General features: G+C 40.0%; 1 protein-coding gene across 1 annotated transcript; it reads right to left on the reverse strand.

Moving 5' to 3' along the window:
- Positions 1 to 783: 783 nt before the first annotated feature.
- Positions 784 to 20,350, reverse strand: rab10 (RAB10, member RAS oncogene family). The gene is made up of 6 exons (XM_086167447.1): positions 19,614 to 20,350; positions 6,921 to 6,981; positions 4,881 to 5,019; positions 3,778 to 3,867; positions 2,228 to 2,329; positions 784 to 1,843 (listed from the first exon to the last, which is right to left on the reverse strand). The coding sequence occupies exons 1-6, from the start codon at positions 19,738 to 19,740 to the stop codon at positions 1,757 to 1,759; spliced, it is 606 nt and encodes a 201-aa protein (XP_086023573.1). The 5' UTR covers positions 19,741 to 20,350; the 3' UTR covers positions 784 to 1,756.
- Between the last annotated feature and the right edge of the window lie 1,846 nt (positions 20,351 to 22,196).

The raw sequence follows: 22,196 nt of genomic DNA on the forward strand, positions 1-22,196 counted from the left end.
TACTATAACAGCATGTGGCAGGGGTTTGGTTTTGTTATTATGGACTCTTTAAATATATTTACAAAGTAAGAAAGATTAACACAGCAGCACAAACATAATTAGTGACTTACTGAATTTAGTCTTCAGATGCTGTTTCCAGGCTCTGCCCTTAACTCAATATAGTGTAACTGACCTCCCATTCAAGAGATTAAACTCTAAACACCAAAGTGTGTATTTATGGGTTTTGAGAATTTCTATCTAATCTATTATGAAGTTGCATGCCAAGAACGGAATCACTCTCCCACTTGGTTTCAAAACTACATTGAGAACACAAATGTGCAGCAAAGTAAGCAGAAAAAGAGTTATAACATTTTGCCAGGGGTACCATTTGTGATCAACGGATTTGTGTTTCCGTTGATCTGACCCCAAAGCCTCCATATTTGCTCCGTATAATTTGGAAAGCCCAGCCTCTCAACCTCCTACGTTGCTGCTTTAAGGCTGCTCAGCATTCATGGACAGGGAAAAGACAGAACATTTATGAAGGAAACCCAGGTAGGGGGTTTCAAGGGGTGAAAAGTGAGAGTCTTCACAGCCACCAGGATAATGCAGTGCTTAGCAGATGGCAAGCACCATCACTTGACCTACTGGGCATTCTGTGGTTTAACACTGAAGTTTCACTTAAAATCAAGTTGCAACTAGGGACAGAAAATTGTCAAATCCACCAAAGAACTCAAAGACAGGAAAAAACTGTTTTTCACAGGCTGACATGAATTTTGACAAAAAGCAGCATTGAGGACAAACCACTTAACTTAAACAAGCTATTTTTAATGGATCTGCAAAATTGTTTGAATTTCCAGAGAACTCTGGTACCTCCCTCCAACAGTTACCCAGTGGCATACTTTACACAATGATACAGAAACACTTCCAACCCAAAGAAATCTGCATGCAGGAAAAAAAAAGACAAATTAACCCCATAGAGGGAAAATGAAACAGAAAATAAATCATACAGACAAAAAGAAAGCATCAATAAACAGGACATATAATGCCGTTCTCTTGGCTTGAGGAGAAAATCAAACGCTTCTGCTTCTGTTCGCTTCTGCGAGGAGCGTGCGAAGGGACAGAATATTAAACTGTAATTTCATTGGGTGGATGTGGCTCCGCCCACCACACAGCCCCGCCCCTGTCTTCCATATAAGGCACAGGACAAAATAAACCCCCATATACAAAAGGAGCTAGCCACGCCTTAGTCACTTGTAAATTGTAAATGTTCGAATACGGTTAGATAACAGAAACTTCACTGAGTGTACAAAATGTTTATCCTAAATTTTGCCTTTTTTTTTTCTTTTTTTTTAATTTTATTTCGACTTCTTCTGACTGAAAGGTGAGTGCTGTGGGTGGGAAGTTGGGTGTAGGAGGTGTCCAACCAGGTGATCTCAGGCAAAGGAAATACTAAAAATATGAGCTTGTCTTTTCACACCATTTTTTTTTCTTTTTTTTTTTACAATCTTTAAAACAAATGACAAGAAAAATGAATGGATTCTTGGTTTTTTTTTCCTCAGAAATAAAAAAAAAAAACTCATCAGATGGAGGGTGGAAGAATATGGGGTGTGGGGATGTTAGATGAGTGAAAAGGTTTATTGTTTTACTCTGATATAGTGTCAGTGTGCAAGAAAACAGATGATATAGGTTAGAGGGAGAGAATTAAAGTTAGCAGTTAAGAGAATTTGTGTGTACGTTCGTGTCTGTGTGAGTGCGACTGTGCATTAGTGTGAGGTGTTCAACTGCAGCACTTGCTCTTCCAGCCTGTGACTCCGCCTCCACTGCTGATGTCGACATTTTCACTGTTTGGCTCTTTTACAGGCGTCTGTTGTGGCAGAATACACACGAGACAACATATTCACAATCATCTTTAGTCTCTCTCTCTATAAGGACAAAAGCTGGAGTTAAGTTATCCATGTTTATTAAAATGACTAACTTGCAATGCTGACATGATACTGCGCACCAATTGCCATTACGATGACTTTAACAACACTACAGTGCGGCAGTAGCAGGGACTATATGATGCTCATGTGGCCTTTACCACCTTGCTGACATGAATTGAGCAGGATAGGCACAAGTGTAAGCTATAGCTTGTTAGACTCCTTACAATTCTGTCCTGGTAGGTTGTTTTTTTTTGTTTGTGGAGTGACCATATGAAGCCGTTATTGTCTGCCAACCATTCTGATCGATGTCGAAAGAGGAGACCTACCTTTCTGAGAATGTCTTCTGCTAACGTGAGGAAAGCCTTCTCAATATTGATGTTGGCCTTAGCACTTGTCTCAAAAAACCTAATGCCATGCTCCCTTGCAATCTGTGGAGGAACAGGGAGGTTAGGGGAGGCTCAGTCCCAAAATAAAGCCACTGATCTTCTGTGAGGAGCAGATCGAGTGTCACCAGGATCCCCTGAGTACAAAACCCATTCATACTCAACATTCTAACCATGCAAGACCGTGTGTGTGTGTAAGCAGATCTGTATCTGCTTATATATAGCTAAATCAGACTGCTAAAGCGGACTGACTAGTCACTGCTGGTTCTTTGGTACCATTAGCCAGAACTCACACAGGCACAGCGCTCCCAGGGGGGCTTTTCAGCACTTGATCTTCGTTTGGCCTGAAATCCGCACCATTCTGTTTGAAATGGCCTCCAATGACATCAGCTTCACAGGAAGTGAGGTCGCCATGGAATAATAATCTCTCGCTTCTACTAGTTTATCCATTTAGGGAAAAATTTGAAAAAAAAAAAAAAAATGGTATCTTAGATATACTAGTCAGTGACTTGAATTCGGCTGTCATTTAATTGTAGCTCGTTGCTCTCCATTATTAATTTATTTTGACAGGGATCAATAAACAGAAATTTGTCTTGAAGTATTTCTTCATGAAAAAAGGTCACGAAATTTTGACCCATTGTTTGGTTTCAGTTTAGCACGATGGTACACCGGGTAGCGCTTCTGCACGAAGAACGCTGGTTCTATTCCAACAGGGACCTTTTTTCTGTTAATTGGATGTGTGAATGAGAAAGTGATTGGATGTCTAGCTAACCTCTACACAACTAAAATCTTGTATGTTATTTGTATTGTATTTTCTGTGACAATTACTGCATGTGCAGTCCTGTAAAGTACTAACTACGTTTCTACCCAGGTACAACAGAGACAGTTTTTAATTGTTCTTGCACAGAATACCACAAATCCTCATAGAAACTTCCTTCACATTGCCTGAGGGAACAAATCTATGTGTAGATGCAGTAAGTTTAAAGCCCAGTGTTGCCATTAGCTCCAAAGATTGAGAGAAAATGAACACAATGGTAATGAAGATTAATGGTCCTCATGTCCAGAATGATTTATGTCTCAGTAATCAAATAATGGTGGCCAAGATAAATAGCAAATGAACTGTTTGAAACCGTTTGAAAACAATTAGTGCCCTACTTTACTTTGGCTCTGGTACGGGGTGGGAGGATACAGATGTTCTACAATCTTGGTACAGTAGAGTCCAAAAAGCAAGAATTTGTTTAAATAATTGTGTTTTTTTGTGTGTTATTAACCTTTTGTTATGGTTCTTTGGCTATGCAAAGAAGGAATGAGAGGTGTGAGCTTATCCCACTGCTTTGATTCAAACCAAAACTTTTAAAATGAAAAACACTGTGTTCGATACTCATTACACATTGATAAAACCTGTGTCACTAGAGTTCAGTGAATGCAAATGTTTTTTGCTTTTTTTATTCTAAGTACATGCAAGGTAACTGAAGTTGACTCTAAAATTTTACCTGCTCCCCCTTGGCTTTTGGTACAACCCTCTTGTCTTCCATGTCACACTTGTTGCCTAGCAACATCCTCTCAACATCCTCGTTTGCATGCTGGGGAAAGAAAGTGAGTAAAGTCAGGTTTTCATTCTGGGCCCCTTAAACAGGCAGTCTGGTTATTGAACAGTTATGGAATTAAAGAACTCACCCAGTTTAGACAAAAAAAAACTACATCATTCTTGGAGCTGAAGATAAAATCTAAATCAAAATTGTTTCTGTCTTCGATGTACTAATCTTGAACTGAGTTTGAACCCTCACTCTTGAACCAAGAAATACAGAAATATGGGAGAAACTGTAACGCCCATTACTGCGACCCACCAAAGTATGAAATCTACTGTTTTTATCTGGAACGGAACAGAATGACTCCAAAGATTTACACAAGTGGTCATTTACTGGTATGATCAATAAGGTTTGGTGAAATAAAGCTTAAGGTTTCACAAAGCGATATATTTGTGTTCAGTAAAAATCTTGGGCTGTGTGAGCAGCCTAACTTCACGCAGACTCTGTAAAACCAGCGCACAGACTCAACACGTCGTTTTACGTTGTCCTTCGGTACACAACTCAATCAGTTATCTCTAATGATGGACCTCAGTTTAATAAAAACAATCACTTAACAAGGGCGATGAAAAGATACAGATACCATCTGTGCTCATATATAGGAAATCCAAGTCCAATGAAGAAGGGACAGCTAACTCTACTAGCCTGCACCGACAGAAGAAGACGCCAGTCCCTCCAGGGAATGGCAAAGACTGCCTGAAAGAGGTAAGATGCTGTGTCAGGCTGTCAAATCTTTAGTTAAAAACTAAATAAATAACTTTCACTGGTGGTGAAAGTACGTAAGAGGTGAGCGGCCCTATTCCCAGTCAACTCCCAGAGCTGTCAATACAAAACACTGTCCCACTGGTCCACTGCCCAATTTGTGTTGGAGAAAGTAAATATAAACTCCAGCAAAGTAGTAGGGAACTGGAAAAAGAATATTGATGTTGAAACATCTTCAGGTCAATAATTAGCTATTTGGATAAACTAATAGTGGACTAAAGCTGTATGACGCAACTCTTGAGGCTCACCTCATCAATGTTGCGCAGCCACTTGCTGATGTTTTCGAAGCTCTTTGCGTTGGTGATGTCATATACCAGCATGATGCCCATGGCTCCTCTGTAATAGGAAGTGGTGATGGTGTGGAACCGCTCTTGGCCTGCTGTATCCCTGGAGGCAAACAGAAAAACAAGGCTATCTTTTTCGTTCCCTCGGCTCAAAAAGTCTTTAAACTTTACTAGACGGCCCGTCATTCATGTATGGTTAACCCTCCTAGGTGAAGACCCATTCAAGAAGTAGTATGGCATTAAACTAGCGCTGATATATTGCCAGTCGAGGTCTGGATATTAATAAGTGAGTGACTAAGCGGACTTATTTATATCAAAATAAATCAGAAAAATATCAAGTGACAATTCAGGCACACCAATCTATATAAGTGATTGCTCTTGAGCTCTACAGGCTTTGTGGGTTACCTGGTCAAAGACCCTTCACTTCTGCTAATGCAGAGAGGTAAATTGGGATCTTTCATACTGTCATATGGTCAAACATTCCTTCTGAATTGATCAGGTGTTTATTTTGGAAGCTGTGCTGTGCAGTTTGCTGTGCGTCTTCCTTCCTTTGTCCTACGCCAAAAAGGACCACTCAGAACGAAATGTAAAACAGGACTGAGTGCAACATTTGAACACAGGCTGTATCTTCATGTTATCTTCTCCCAAGCTTCTACAAATTATTTCAAATTTGTAATACTTAACAACTTCTCACTGAATTGTTATGACAAAATATCTTTTTGTTTCTGTTGCGCATGTCAATTTTTCAAAAAACAGTGCCCAATTTCCATAATGCATGCTCAATAAGAATGAAATTACCTGTGAATCCAGTGAGATAATTGAGTTTGCATGACATGAGTTGTCATTATTCGACATACTGAATAACTGTAGTAAGCATCGCACAAGCAAAAACCAAAGGGGGATGGAAGAAGCAAATATATAAATGATAGGAGACTACATAAGCGATGCAGAAGAAAAGGAAGATACGATGGAGGCGAGTACAACAAGCATGGTTTATGAAGTAATAATTATAAAACAAGCTGAATCAATTGTTATAACATAACCTCTACATTTGAGCTGGTCTTGATATTGAATGATCAGTAGTCCCCACCCCACCCCAAAGAAATGTAAATTTTACTTTCTCGTTGAATTTGATATGGTGGCTTGAATAACCTAAACCTAGAATCAAAGATTACTGGCATGTCCAGGGCTCTGCAGCTGCATGTCTTTTTCTGCAGCAGTTTTGGAGTATAATGACACGTATAATGTCACCCATACATATACAAGGGCTGTGAATCTTACATCTAAAGACTTTGAAGACTCATAGAAAACTAAAACTAGATTCGTTCGGCAATTTTTTTTTTTCCCCCACCATGCACTGTTTTCATGGGGTATTTGCAGACCTTCTGCTATTTCAGTCCATCACTTTTCCTTCACCAATTGCCCACGATATGCTGGAAAATTGACATCGGACAAGCTGGGCTGTTCTGGCTCCACCATCCAGTCCTCTTTCTGGAGGGTTCATACTGATAAGGATGTCCTTAGCCATTACCAAATTACACTTAACCACCAAGATGACAGATGCACAAAGCGACTCCGGTAAGGCTCGTATGATTACCTTCCGACTTTCAGTTTTAAGTCTGCACCTATGAGAATCATAAGGTGTGAGTCCAGCATAAGGCAGAGGGGCTCAAAGGGAGTTAAATCTGCTTGTGATCTCTCCTTCTAAGAATGTGAAGTATTAAGTATAAATCTGCACAAACAGGACAGCACAAGCCACCTGGGAGGTCATATCATGCTTTCGGACCGTTATCAGCATTCAAAATCCCATATACAGCTATATACTTGGTCATGTGATTTGAAGTCTTTTGCAAAATATAATAAAATCTCACTTCTGGGTGTCAGCTGCAAAAATAAAATTGTAAAATGTTTTTCGATTAGAAATGATAAAATCAGTCATTTCCATTTAGGGAAATATGGCAAGTATGAGCTTTAATGATGCTTGTCATATAACAAGAAACTCACCATATCTGTAGTTTTATCTTCTTTCCTTGCAATTCAACGGTTTTGATCTTGAAGTCTATTCCTGAAAGATGACAAAAACACAAATGAGCATTTATGATTCACACATGCATAAAGAGCTCAAGGTGATAGAGATACTGAGATAGCTCCAAAACTGGAGAAGAGCTGGCCAAAAAAAGTTTGCTTGTAGAGGAAAAAGGAAAGTGAGTGACACTGGTTTCCATCCATCAGTCGTCTACTGCTTCTCCTGCACTTCTGACAGAATTTACTCCAGTTGAATTGAAAACAAAAGTAGAGACTCCATCATGTGAAGTTGAAGCTACAACACTGGAGATAAAATTAAAACTTAAAAAAAAAAAAAAATTCTTGGCTTCATTATGTAGAATAGCTCTGTTCTGACAAATCAATGGTCCAGTTTGGTTTTGGAAATCACATGTGTAATATCTTCCGCTGTAAAAAATTAACATGCCAGTAGTGTAGGAGAATGTTGGTGCCTCGGGAGGAGGCATTTTGTACTTCTGTGAAAGCACACTGAATCCAAAAAGGAACGTAAGAGGTTCTACCTACATACAGTCTTTTTTTAAAAGAACTCCAGCCACCTCCAGCAAGACAAACCCAGGACACTACCTGAATATTTTAAATGGTCTCCACTTATATACCTCTTCAGTCACCTTCCAGTTTCGATGTGTTTTACACTGGATTCAAATCACCCATTCACACACACTGATAGTGACAGAGCCTCTAACCAGACTATTGGGAGCAAATGAGGATTCAAGGTCTTCCCAAGGACACTTTGGTATTCAGGAAGAAGTCAGGAATCAAACCAACAACCATTCAATTGGAGGAACGTCCAAACTACGAACTGAGCCCAAGCAGCCCTATGTTGTCAATGGTTTACCATTTTTCTAAGAATGCTAAACTGGCCCGCCAGCAGTTCAGTATATCTCCTAATAAAAATGCATGGCCCTGTAGGAAGTGCAAAATACAGAAAGCGTGACCTTGGACTGTTTGTATGATTCTTGACACATCAAGATTGAAAAGGAAGGCGTTCCACTTTCAAAGCTTCTACAATTAAGTATTGCCAATTGACAAGTCGTGCAACACAATGATAAACGTTCCCTGGAATAGATGGCAGGCATCAAGTTTAAATTGGGCATTTATTTTCAAAAAAATAAAATAAAAAAGGTATATATATATATATATATATATACACACAGACATATATAGACTTGCGCAAACATTTTATTATATATATATATATACACATATGTGTATAAATTGGGCATTTATTTTCAAAAAAATAAAAAAAAGGTATATATATATAGACACAGACATATATAGACTTGCGCAAACATTTTATTATATATATATACACATATATTACACATAAATTTTACACACACACACACACACACACACACACACACACACACACACACACACACACACACACACACACACACACACACACACACACACACACACACACACACACACACACACACACCTTAATCCTATCAGGTTCCTTGCATTACAAAAATATGGATGTACGTATGCACACAAGGCACTCATGGTGTATCTTAAATGATGATGAAAAACACAAATGTTGACATGGTCATGGTAATTACAAAGTTCAAAAATGAAAGGGTTCAAATAGAGATGTTGGTCAGATATTTATTATGGCTGGTTGAAAGGTTTAAGAAACTCTTGTGCTCTTGGTGAAGAAGGGGCTATTAATTAATAAAAGGAACAGGCCACCAGCATGTGACTCACTGAATATTACAAACGCCCCGCAGAGAGAGATTATGCAAATAAAAATATTATTTGGTAGGATAACGAAGGAGTCAGAAAATTAGTATAGATGAGCATTAAATCAATCTCTATCAATATTCTGCCCAAGGCTATACGGATGTGTAAAGGTGAAAAAATGAGGACGTTTTGTGTTCCAGACCACACCTATTCTTAAGTCGAGGAATCGGGTAGAATACATCTTCATCTGGGAAACAAGAAAAATAAATTGGGAAAGTAACCCCCCCCCCCCCCCCCCGTAACCTGGCAGGATTTCAAAAATGTATATCATGCAATCACTCTTTAATTGCAATCACTAGAGAACATGGCACCACATGAATCACCACATGAAAATTATACTTTCAGTGTGAGTGCTACATTTAAATTGGTCGTATTAAATAAAAAGTTTATGGCTGTCTTGCAAATCAATCCCACAAGAACAGTGCCTTCCCAGTAGATTCACTGTTGCCTGCTTCTGCCAGTTTCCATGTGAAATTCATGATGAGTCATGGAAAGACATTTCAAATCAAAAATATTATGCATATTCAGCACTCTAAATGTGAAAACCTTGAATACACAAGAGCAGGGAGCTATTCAGATGATTAGAAATAAGGGTGAGGAGGAGGGGGTTTCCACCAGGAGTATTTTGAGAAGCAGCTGTGCATCTGTCTCCAAAGCGATGAGTACAATTTCAGAAAAACACACTCCCCTTCCACATGTCCATCCTCTTTATATAAGCACAAATATGGATTCTGTTTCAAATTTATAAAGGAAAAGAAAAGATGATGCTTGTTAGTGACAGGCCAGCAAAGGTTCTCCAAATCTAGAGGGGCAATTGAGTCATTGCTTTGTGACTAGTGGCTGGAAAAGTTCTGCAAGACATTTAAAGAACTCAACTTTGAGTCCTACCAGATAACAATGAGGATTTACTTTCAAGTCTTTTAACATTTCAGCGACACAAAGGCACAAAAATAACAACCAAACACTGCAAATTGTTTTTCTATACTACAAGAGCTTTAACGACTTTAAAAGCTTTAAGTTACTGAAATATCCAGACTATTGAGCGCACCTGAATATAAGCCGCACTGGCACAAAATAAATAAATGTACATATCTATATAGGCCGCACTTTTCTTAAATTGCAGCTGTCCACTATGTTTACACAGAAAGATATTACACAGAAACATTTTTTTACTTAAATACATACGTACAGGAAATGCCCCCCCCCCCCCCCCCCTTTTGGCGTAGGACAAAAGTTTGCTATCTTCGTCTTCTTCCTGCACTATAAGAACATTTAAGTAGTGTTCTTTAGTGTCAGAATCGCACAGCCTTAGAATTTCACGGTAATTCCATTGGTCCAATGTGACCAGGCTAAATTTTTTGAAGGCATGAAGCTCATTAGCCCCCCCAAAAATCCATAGATTAGCTGCATCATTGTTTAAGCCGCAGTGTTCAGAGCATTTGGAAAAAGTAGCTGGTTATAGTCTGGTAATTATGATATATCAATGTATCTCAATTGTACAGACACTAAACATTTTCCTTGATGTGGCAATTGTTTCCCAAATTTCTACTCTGCAATACTTCCTACACGATCTGCAGTTTTAGGTCATCTCATAGAAACGTTGACATTTCCTGACATGTGGATTGTTCCTGCCCAGTCTAGTAACTTCAGTCCATACCCATTTGCTTTCAACTTGTAAAGTGCATTTCATGCAAAAACCGACTCGTCACATGAAAGATTTGGGTACAGCATGCTTGGAAGTTTCCTCCACATACATGAATTGATCTGCGGGTGACAAAGAATTTCCAGGTTAACGACCCGTTATCAGACCAACAGCCTCTGTATTATAGATCGATTGGCTGACCAATTTACAAAAGAGCCCTAGAGCTTGCATCATAAACAATGAGACCGAAAGTGAAGCAGAAAGACAAGAAAGACTTTGGTTTTGCCCTGATCACATGAAAACAAATGTTAAAATACCGGGCTGCTGAACTAGTGCATTTCTAGACCCATTTGACAAGAAATACTTGTCATGCAAAATGTAACTGGAAATATCCAAGGTAAAACTGAGCTCTCAGCTTACATGAAAATTAGACTGTCGGGTTGCAAAATGGAATCTGAAGATCAATGATACAATCATTTCTCACATTTTCTATCAAAAGGTTAAAATTCACAAGATAAACACCTCAATTGTTATTTCTTTCCCATTTTATGTTGAACGGTGCAGTGCGCATTGTTCTACTGAATGGTTTACTGCAGTTGGCTCTATGTGGTCCAGTAGAGCAACTAAATGAAAGACAACAGCTCAAAGCACCTTCGAAATAAACTTAAATAACCCATGAGATAGATAAGAGAATGTTCACGGGAAACTGCCAATTTCTAAAATATAATCACCACTACTCTCCCCAGCATGAGAAAAGGATTCATCTTTTCCTGCAGCTACATGACAGGTTCAAATGACCTACAGGGTACCAGTGGAAATTGAGCGACCGTGGGTTGAGGGAGGAGGAGGAAGGTGTGTTCAAAAGCAGAGACAGAGGAGGAAAGGCAAGAGTCTGGGACTATGAGTAGGGACTATGACATGAAAAGGCAGGGAGTTTGTCAACTAGATACAGAGAAGGAAGGTGGACATACTGTGTGTCCAGGAGGTCAGGTGGAAAAGTAGTTCGGCTCGAAGCTTAAGAGCAGGCTTTGGGTTTCATCATCAAGGTAGAGAAATGGTGAAGGAGTTATCTAGAAGAAGGATTTTGTTAATTGTGTTCTTGAGGTGAAAAGAATGACGGGTACTTATGAGTCTGAAACTGGAAATTGAAAGTGTGATGCTCAATGTTGTTAGTGGCTATGCCATGCAGGTGGGATGTGAGTTTAAGGAGAGGAAGTTCTGGAATGACTTAGATGAAGTGATGCAGAATATCCCCAGAGATGAGAGTGGTAATTGGTGCAGGCAATCGGGGGATGAAGAAGTGATGGGCAGATTTGGTATACAGGATAGGAACGCAAAGGGACAGATGGTAGTAGACTTTGCAAAAAGGATGGAAATGGCTGTAGAGAACACTTTTTTCCAGAAAAGACAGGAACATGGGTAACTTATAAGAGCACGCAGGTAGACTAAACTTGTATAGACGAGGTAAGCCTGAAAGAGATCAGTGACTGCTAAGTGGTTGCAGGTGAAAGTGTAGCCTGACAGCATAGGATGGTGGTTTGTAGGATGACTCTGGTGACAAGGAAGATCAAGGGGACAAAGGCAAAGAAGACAAAGTGGTGGATGCTGAAAGGGGAGGAGTATTTTATGGTTTTCAGGGAGGAGTTGAGAAAGGCTCTGGGTGGTTAGGGAGAGCGTCCAGATGACTGGACAACAACAGCTAGCGTTATCAGGGAGACAGGTAGGAGAGAACTTGATGTGTTATCTGGAAGGAAAGTAGATAAGGAGACTTGGTGGTGGAATGAGGAAGTGCATGAGTATATACAGGAGTACAGGGAAATACAGCTTAAGGTAAAGATAGAGTTAGCAAAGGCAAAACAAAGGAGGGAGAGAATGATCAATACATGTTGGCAAAATAGAGAAATAACGATGGAAAGGATGTACAACATGTCCTGGTGATTCAGAGGGAGAGAGATGGAAATGTATTGACAGATGCTAGAAGAGTGATGGGAAGATGAAAATGACGAAAATGAGAGAGAGGCAAGGGTAGACAACGTGACTATTGTAAACCACAAAGTAGCAGAGATGAGTAAAAGGTGAAGTGAGGAAGGCATTGAAGAGGATAATGAGTGGAAAGGCAGTGGGTCCTGATGATATACCTGTGGAGGTATGAAATGTCTAGGAGAGGCAGTGGTGGAGTTTCCGACTAGATTATTCAACAGGATCTTAGAGAGAAAGAAGATGTCTAAGGAATGGAGAAGAAGTGTGATGGTGCCCATCTTTAAGAATAAGGGGGATGTACAGAATTGCTGCAACTATTCAGGGATAATGTTGTTGAGCCATACAATGAAGTTATGGGAAGTATTTGCTTTAAGAATGCTAATAGAGAAGTACAGAGAAGGCCAGAGGGAGCTGAATGCATTCTTTTGTAGACCTAGAAAATGCATATGACAGGGTGCCAAGAGAGGAACTCTGGTATTGTATGGGGAAGTCTTGAGTAGCAGAGAAGTATGTTAGACTGGTGCAGGACGCGTATGCTAGCTGTAAGACAGTGGTGAGGTGTTCTGTAGAGGTAACATAAGTTCAAGGTGGAGGTTGAATTTCATCAGTGATCATCTTCGAGCCCCTTCTTGTTTGCAGTGGCAATGGACAGGCTGACAGATGAGGTTAGACAGAAATCTCCATGGACTAGATGTTTCCAGATGACATTGTGACCTATAGTGAGAGTGGAGAATAAGTTGGGGAAAATCTAATGAGGTGGAGGTATGCTCTGAAGAGGAGAGGAAAGAAAGCAAGTCGCAGAAAGAGAGTATTTGTGTGTGAATGAAATTAGTAAAGGTGGAACGGTGAGGCTACATGGAGTGGAGATCAAGAAGTTGGAGGATTTCAGGTACTTGGGGTCAACAGCCCAGAGCGGCAGGGAGTGTGAAAGAGGTGAAGAGACAGGCTCAAGTAGGTTGGAATGGGTGGAAAAAGGTTTCAGGGGTACCATGTAATAAAAGACTATCAGCCAGAATGAAAGGAAAGGTGGTGAGACCAGCAATGCTGTATGGCCTTGAAACAGTAACAATGACGAAAAGACAGAGGCAGACCTAAAGTTGCAGAGATGAAGATGCTATGGTTCTCTTTGGGAGTAACCAGGATGGATAGGATCAGGAATGAGTCTATCAGAGAAACAGCACATGTTAGACGTTTGGGAGAGAAGGTCAGAGAAGCCAGGTTCAGATGCTTCAGTCATGTACAGAGGAGAGATAGTGAATATAATGGTAGACGGATGCTGGTATTGGAGCTGCCAGACAGGTCTCAAGGAACACCAAAGGGAAGAGTTATGGACATAGTGAGAGGATATGAAGGTTGTTGGTGTGAGAAAGGAGGATACAGAGAATATGGTTGGTTGCTGAGGGTTGATTCGCTGTGGCGACCCCCGAAGGGATAAGCCGAAAGAAGAATAACACATGCGCACACGCACAGAAGGGAGGACAAGTATTTGATACACTGATGATTTTTCAGCTTTTCCCACTTGCAAAGCATGTAGAGGTCAGTACTCTTCAACCGTGAGTCACGGAATCTAAAACAAAAATCCAGGAAAACAATCAAACAAACTCCACCCTCGCCACAACAGCCGAGACTAGTGAGCTGTGTCAGGACATCAGGGATAAAATTGTAGACCCGCACAAGGCTGGGATGGGCTACAGGACAGTAGGCAAGCAGCTTGGTGAGAAGGCAACGACTGTTGGAACAATTATTAGAAAATGGAAGAAGTTCAAGATGACGGTCCATCACCCTCGGTGTGGGGCTCTATGCAAGATCTCACCTAACGGGGCATCAATGATCATGACGAAGGTGAGGGATCATCCAAGAACAATACAGCTGGACCTGGTCAATAAACTGAAGAGAGCTGGGACCACAGTCTCAAAGAAAACCATTAGTAACAAACTATGCCGTCATGTATAAATTCCTGCAGCGCACAAAAGGTCCCCCTGCTCAAGCCAGAACATGTCCAGGCCCATCTGAAGTTTGCCAAGGACAATTTGGATGATCCAGATGAGAAATGAAAGACGGTCATGTGGTCTGATGAGACAAAAATAGAGCTTTTTGGTCTAAACTCCACTCACCTTGTTTGAAGGAAGAAGAAGGAGGAGTGCAACCCCAAGAAGCATCTTTGGGGATGCTTTTCTGCAAAGTAAGCGTCTTGAAGATGGGTCGTGGCTGGGTCTTCCAGCATGGCAACGACCCAAAACATGCAGCCAGGGCAACTAAGGATTGGCTCTGTAAGAAGCATCTGGAGGTCCTGGAGTGGCCTTGCCAGTCTCCAGACTAATAAAAATTTTTGGAGAGAGCTCAAAGTACATATTGCCCAGCGACTGCCACAAAACCTGAAGGATCTGGAGAAGATCTGCATGGAATAGTGGGCCAAAATCCCTCCTGCAGTGTGTGCAAACCGGTCAAGAACTGCAGGAAACATCTGATCTTTGTAATTGCCAACAAAGGTTTCTGGCCAAATATTAAGTTCTGTTTTTCTGATGTATCAAATACTTGTATCATGCAACAAAAAACAGATAAATTACTTAAAAATCATACAATGAGTTTTTTCTGGATTTTTGATTAAGACCCCATCACTCACAGTTGAAGAATGACGCTTTACACGTTTGCCAAGGGGGAAAAGCTGAAAAATCAGCAGTGTATCAAATACTTGTTCTCCCCACTGTATGTGCACATATATATGTAACACACACACACACACACATACACACACGCACACGCACACATAAATAAAAGATTTTCAAAATGACAAATGCATTAAATACAGTGAAGTTGAGTAAAGGTCTGGTGCACTTTGGGTTTCTGCACATGTCAGCAAATCTAATTGAACGCTTTAGAATCCCAATTTAAATGGCACTTAAAACAAATATAATGCCCGTGTCTAACTGCAGATACATTTACTTATTATAATATTTACTGTTATTAGTTATGGCAATCTAGAATAGATTTTGCACAGTAGCAGATATACATATGACATTCTGAGTGGCAATGGAACTAAAGTGTTACATGGATTTAACTTTTTGTATGATTATTCACACATATATCTTAGTTTGTTTCCTTTTTGCTGCAACTTGTAAGTTCCTGCACCGTCAGAACACCTGCCGGAAGCAATGGCCAATTAAAGGGTTCTGCTTGTCAATCATCACGCTTTTCTGATCCAAATCATTAAAGGTTTAAATAGCCTGATCAAAATGAAATACGAATAACAATGTTTTCCCCATCGAGGGTATTTAAAATCTTATCCCTCCAGACATGAAATTTAATGCTTTCTAATGCTATATGAGGCCTTATATTTGCACATATATTTAATGACGTTTGATGCTTTTTAATGACCTGCAGAAACCCTGTAGTAATTAAATATGCTCTAGCACAATCTTAAGATATTAAAAACAAAGCTGAGTGGCTAAGTACTGTTGTTGCTGGCCATAATCAGCACCGTGTGCTGGTAAAAACCCGTGAAAGAGGAAGACAGTGGGTGGACAGAAAAGGTGCAATTTACTGAAACAGTGCATCGTGCACACGCTCACAGTTCCTGGCTTCACTCTAAGATCTAGAGACTAAAGTTTTTTGGATATGACTGATATAATGACTCATGAATAGCCCTTTTCACTGTTCAGGTCAGATTATGCTCTGAATTAGAGCATATAGTTAATTTCATTTACTGTGGCCCAAGGTGGAGGGCATGGACAACACTGAAGATGCACTGTATATGATCAATTCAAGTTGTAATAAAAAAAAAACTATAGCTCCTACGGCGCAACTTATGGATGAGGTGTGTATATTTGGAGAGAACATAGTTTATGTTCCCCTAAACATAGTAAAATGTTCTCCTCACCTTAATCCAAGAAAAACACCAATACTACCTTAACAGTTGAAAGACACCTCAGTCAAAAAATGACCAGTGTCACACACTTTCAGTTAATTGTTCAGGTCAACCTAACTTTAGAAAGGCCCATAAAAAATGTGATGTCTCAGTGTCAAAGCATTTTTGTGACATGGGATAAGAATTCAGAGGGAATTGTAAAACGTTGTGGGGAAAAAAAATTAATGTGCCAATACATTCTCGTGACGGAGGCAGTGTTTTCAACTGATGCTCTCAGTGATCTGATGGCACCATATACAGGTACTAGATAAACATTCCAAACACATGGTGGAAGACACAGATGTTGGACTACTAGGATTTAAAGAGCAAAAAAACAAGTTTGTACTGGCTCTCCTTTGGTTAATTTTTGTTATGATAAACTAAATTGACGAAAAAGTTGATTCAATTGAATTGTAAATCTGTACATTCACACAAATGTGAACCAAACCGTTTCTTTATTTCACATTAGATATTTTACGCACAAGTATCCCTACCCCTAAAGTCGCACAGCATTGATGCATACAGAGATGTATTTTAAGTGGCAGGTGAAAGGTCAGTCAACTATAGCTGCCTATTGTGATCAGATTATCCAGGACACCTTCTGAACGCGAGGAGAGGGGCAGGCTCAATGCTTCATTTCAGGTGAACCACCAGGGATTTGAGGTCTCAAGAAAAAAAAAAAGTAGCACTTTGGGCCATACCGCTTCAACACTGCTGCTACTACTATTTAGCATTTTCTATGGTCTTGTCAGTCCATGTCCCATAGATTTGTCGTGACTTTTATAGTGTCCCAACTACTTTAACAATTCAATCTACAGTGGATGAAACTGCAACATATTTGCACTTCTTTGTTTTTTAGCTCTACATTCAAGAGTAATTTACAACTATCTTCACCTGACCTCAAACATACCTGGAAGTCTGTTAGCTCAATTATTGATATGCTGGCAGTACATTACAAAGACAGCTCTATGTGGCTATAAAGAATGAACAGTACTTAATTTAATCACCCTACAACAACACAAAGGTAATGCTTTCATGCAGGGGTGCAATGTAGTTTTGCACTTTATTTGGGTTTGTTTCTCCAACAGATGATTAGGGTTAGCAACACTACATTAAGGTAGTTAATTATCTCCAGTTCATATTTGTAAATACTAGTGCCACTAGTACCATATTGATGCCATTAACTCTGACATCACACCTTTCCAAATACGCTGATTAAGCGTTAGATATGGCATCGCAGAAAGCGCTTCTACTTAATGACTTCACAGCTGACAATACATGGCAACTTCTGGAAGAGCCCCCATGTAGTGTTAGGATCCCACACTCTTTACAAAATCAAGGAGGTCCACCATGCTTCCCCTTTTTGAGTATGAAAGTTCCCCCTTCACAGCAGGGAGCTTACATATTTATTCAAAAACCCAGTTGAAAAAAGAGTAAGAAGCCATGCAAGACATAACAGTTGTTAGGGGGGCAAAATGTTTACTGTGGCTTGGGGACAAAATGATTTGATAATGGTTTTTAAAGCAATGCTTACTGGGGAGGAATGGTGCTAAAGGAATGATGACTGTAGTAACAGAAGAACCACTGGTCCCAATTTCTTTTTACAGTAGTAGACACTTAGGGAGAAGAGAAAGCTAAACAAGACTAAATTCATTTCAACTACAGCGAAATAAAAACACACAAGAAAATCTCCTGCAATACCACATCATAGAAAATGTGATTTGTAAGCTTGTAAGGCTTTTCCTGCAAAGAGATTTACAAGGTTGAAGCCTCTGTCGAATTTCATGCCACCCCGGCTTTGCAGAGAATTATTTCAATGATCCCGCCGGTCAGAACTCAGGACTACCAAACATCTTGCATCACACTAGTCACAAACATGCAGTGAAACTGCTGACCCTGTGAAGGAATTATAATAAATATCTAGGTTAGGTTCAGCATCTAATAACAGCCTGTTTAGCCCTTGAATTAACAAGGAATAAACTAGTGCTCTAGTTGGTGGGGCCTGTCATTTGCAACCACAAACACTGGTATTATAGACTTGGTGGCTTTCGTTGTAATGCTATAACTAATTACAACTATCATCGTTCGGATGAATTCATTGCCAAAAATGCAAAAAGAAACAAGTAACTAAAAGTATAGCTGGAAAGTAGTGGCCTTACACTTCCTGTCCTAACTGTAGGATATGGAGATTCATGTTTTTGAATCATAATTTAGAATTGGATGAATGTTCAGGTCTGTACTGGAATAATCGAAAATATAATGTGTTCTCTATGGCTATGTACTTAAGGTAACCCTTGGAAGACATTTATGTTCATTTACACTGCAAAAGATACTGACAACTGACAATGAAACGTGAAAACTCTCTGTAAATGTGTAAATCAGTCATACTGCACTTATTTAAGTTATCCAGGGCCATTTTCTGACTGTAAATTCTGACTGGAATTTTCAAATAAAACGCCTTGAGCTAGTCGAAACTTGCGCACATGTGTACATCAGGCACAGCCCATCTTGGTTTCTTGTTTTGTGCCCCCCCCCTCCAAAAAACACAAGCGTGACATCAGTCTCTACTATACGAGACAGCTTTGTTAAAGGGTTGATTGACATCACATACCAGTATGCTTCCCTTATGTTACATCACAGCTTCCCCTTTTACATCTGGGGTGTGGACACTTTGCGCCACCAGACACGGGCAAACAGAGATATTTCAAATACACATAGATAACCACCCTTATATTGTTTTCTTTAAAGTGAGTACTTGCTACGTCTGTTCCCTGCATAATTAGGAACTTCGGCAAACATATTTTATTTTGCGTTAATAATTCTACTGAAGCATGAAGGAATACGGTGCTTTCACAGCATAATTTAAAACAAATTTTAGAGATTGTTGCAATATGCGGCTCGATTAATTCAGTATTCGCTTAACATCTGAACGGCCATGTAACTTTTCAAGCTACAACGTGCATTTTGACCGAGTTAGCTTGCCACATTCATTTTACATGACAACATTTCGACCGGCGGCTAAACTGGTTCTTCTTGCCTTACCTAGCTTGCAAACCCAAGCCAAAATTCGTGTCGGGTTATCACAGTCGCCATTAGTTGTCACAACGCTGGATTTAAGTGTAAGTGAAGTTGCACAACTAACTTCCAGGGCTAACCTGTACAGGCCTACAACGTTGCTAACGTCAGCAAGCGCATGCTGGTAGCATACAGGCTAACAAAATATGCCTTGCCTTGCCTTCCATTTCCAGCTACATGGAATAGTCGGATGACTCTCGCGGCTGTCAAACTCAGTACCGCTGGGGTTTCAACAAGAAACAGACACTCGTAAAATTATACACGACCGAAACGGAGCTTGACTTACCTATAGTGGAGATGAAGGTTGTGTTGAAGGCGTCGTCAGAGAATCGGAACAGCACACAGGTTTTCCCCACGCCCGAATCCCCTATCAGAAGCAGCTTGAACAGCAAGTCGTACGTCTTCTTAGCCATTGGAAAACGGCGTATTCACCCAGATGTACAAAAACGAAAATCAGATCGCCTTGCTCGCCTACGAGAAGTCTGAAGCCAGCTCTGGAGCCAACCTGACAAACTCCCCCGCTTTTCTTTACAGAGTACAATCTGGGATATGTTGATTAGCTTTAGCAAGCTACTTGGCGTAAATAAAACCCAAAATAATGTTGCCAAAGACGTGTCTGGGGAGCTATAATTCCTAAACCCGACTGTTTTCCACTTGCAGCATGAGAACAGAAAGAAGAAATATGATGTCCTTCCGTGTGATTCCTCTTTTCCACTCTTTCTTTTCTCCCTCACAGTCCGGACAAAATGGCTCCTCTCTCTATCCCGACTCACTCCGTCTTCATACTAACGGCTAGCTAATTCAAATTCTCGGCACACCCCGTCATCCCAGTGCCAAGCTCGACCGAGAAAACTAACAATAAAGGCCAACGTGTAAAATGGACCTGAATTCCTATCAGTTTAAAGTTCCCGAGCTTCAATCGAGGGAGATTCGGATCGAAATATAGACGACCACCGTCGTCTTCGTATGGGAGCCACCACGGCGACACCCTACGCCAACTGGTACCCTTTCTCAGACCGCCTCTTCTGTCAAAAAACACCTCTCTGATTGGTCGAGGCATATGTCACTTGCTGATATACCATGAAGTGATTGGTCGTAATCACACCCATCAAGGGGTAAAAGGGCGTGCTTTAGCCTGACAGAAAGGGCAAATGTTACTGCGCAACTTGGATGAACATTTAAGCTTAGTTGTCTATTACTTAACCGGTTAAGACACGTCGGATGATCCTTTAGGGCTACTAGTTTTAGTGAATGTCGGATCCGGGGTGTGAATCGGTTTTCATTGCAAGTCGGCAATCGCTGCGGCGACTGTCCCCGCTGTGAGTCAGGGAAAGTGATGTCATGAATAACTACTTCTCCCCGTGTTACGGGCGTTTCCCATATCCTTCAGTTTTGTCAATTGAAAGGACGTCGATCCTTTATTATTAATCCAGTGAATTTTCAACACGTACACGCCACTGCGATCGGCCCCTTTGCCTTGGAGTGTTAGATTTCTCCGCGTCAGACGCTCCTGCTGGAATGCAGAGTATGCCCCGCTTTCTACCGCCAAGTACAGACTTGACAAACTAAGAGCGAGAAAACCATGAGTAATGTTAGGAACTCGTTGACTCTGTAATCTGAAGAAACACAAATGGACAAAACAGATAAGCCGGGAGACAATGAGTCGAATACATCTTACCAAATTCTTACATACACACTGACAAATCTACAGGACTGTCTCAGAAAATTAGAATATTGTGATAAAGTTCTTTATCTTCTGTAATGCAATCACAAAAAACAAAAATGTCATACATTCTGGATTCATTACAAAGCAACTAAAATATTGCAAGCCTATTTATTATTTTAATATTGATGATTATGGCTTACATCTTAAGAAAACTCAAAAATCCTATCTAGAAATATTAGAATATCATGAAAAAGTAATTTCTGTTTTTGTAATTGCATTACAAAAGATGAGGAACTTTATCACAATAATTTTCTGAGACAGTCCTGTATATGCATAGCACTGATTTGACACTTCATATTTTATTTGTATTTCTTATTCTCCCTCCTTCCTACTATTATCTATTACTGTTATGTTTTACTTGAAACTCTGGCACAACAATTTTCTTCAGGATAAATAAAGTTGTTCTTATTCTTATTTCTTTTCATGAGGATGTTGATGCATTTTCAAATGTCAGACTGTACTTTGACTAAAAAACAAGTGAATGGATATATTGTACATTCACATTCTGTTTTACATTTATTTGTGCTGGGTGCCATAGAGTGCAACAGCTGCATCAATACGGCTGCATTTTCTCGGGACCTTCAAACGATACCTTTAGCTGTCAAGTCAACAAAATCTCAAACTAATACTACCATGAAAAGGAAATGTGACTACTGATGTCAGACTTACACAATAATTATTAAACAAAATGTAATTATGCATCCAGTTAAGGGTATTTTAACATAACTGAAACTACTTACTTTATGTGTTCCGAGGGGAATTTTATCTTTTCTAGAAAAATGTTTTATTGTAGTTGTTTATGTATAGTAAATTGCCCAGATTTGTGAATGAGAGTAGTTGTGTCCATATGTGGCCCTGCGATTGACTGACGATTACTCCAGGATGTACGCCTCCTCTTGCCCGAAACTAAACAAGATAAGCGGTAGATAATGGCTGGATGGATGGAGGCCTTGTGGTTTGTTTTACTCAAAGACAGCAAGATGAGAAATCTCACATTCAGTATGTTATACTTTTACATCATTTAAGGAGGGATGGCCAAATATGGATAATTAAAAAAGTAAATCAGATTAAATAAGATAGGTTTGTTGTATTATTTTAGTTGACATCATTTTTATATGGCAGTCATTAATGGAGGGAGGACAG

The sequence above is a fragment of the Fistularia commersonii genome, chromosome 20 (assembly GCF_037954325.1).
Source record: "Fistularia commersonii isolate RoL2024-O1a breed Wild chromosome 20, RoL_Fcom_v1.0, whole genome shotgun sequence".
NCBI lineage: Eukaryota > Metazoa > Chordata > Actinopteri > Syngnathiformes > Fistulariidae > Fistularia > Fistularia commersonii.

Coding starts and splice junctions, on each gene's coding strand:
- rab10 (XM_086167447.1), bottom strand. CDS start 19,740: ATGGCTAAGAAGACGTACGACTTGCTGTTCAAGCTGCTTCTGATAGGG. Junction 2,330..3,777: donor CAAAAGCCAAGGGGGAGCAG/GTAAAATTTTAG, acceptor GTTCCTCCACAG/ATTGCAAGGGAGCATGGCAT. Junction 1,844..2,227: donor CAGAAGACATTCTCAGAAAG/GTAGGTCTCCTC, acceptor CTGCCACAACAG/ACGCCTGTAAAAGAGCCAAA.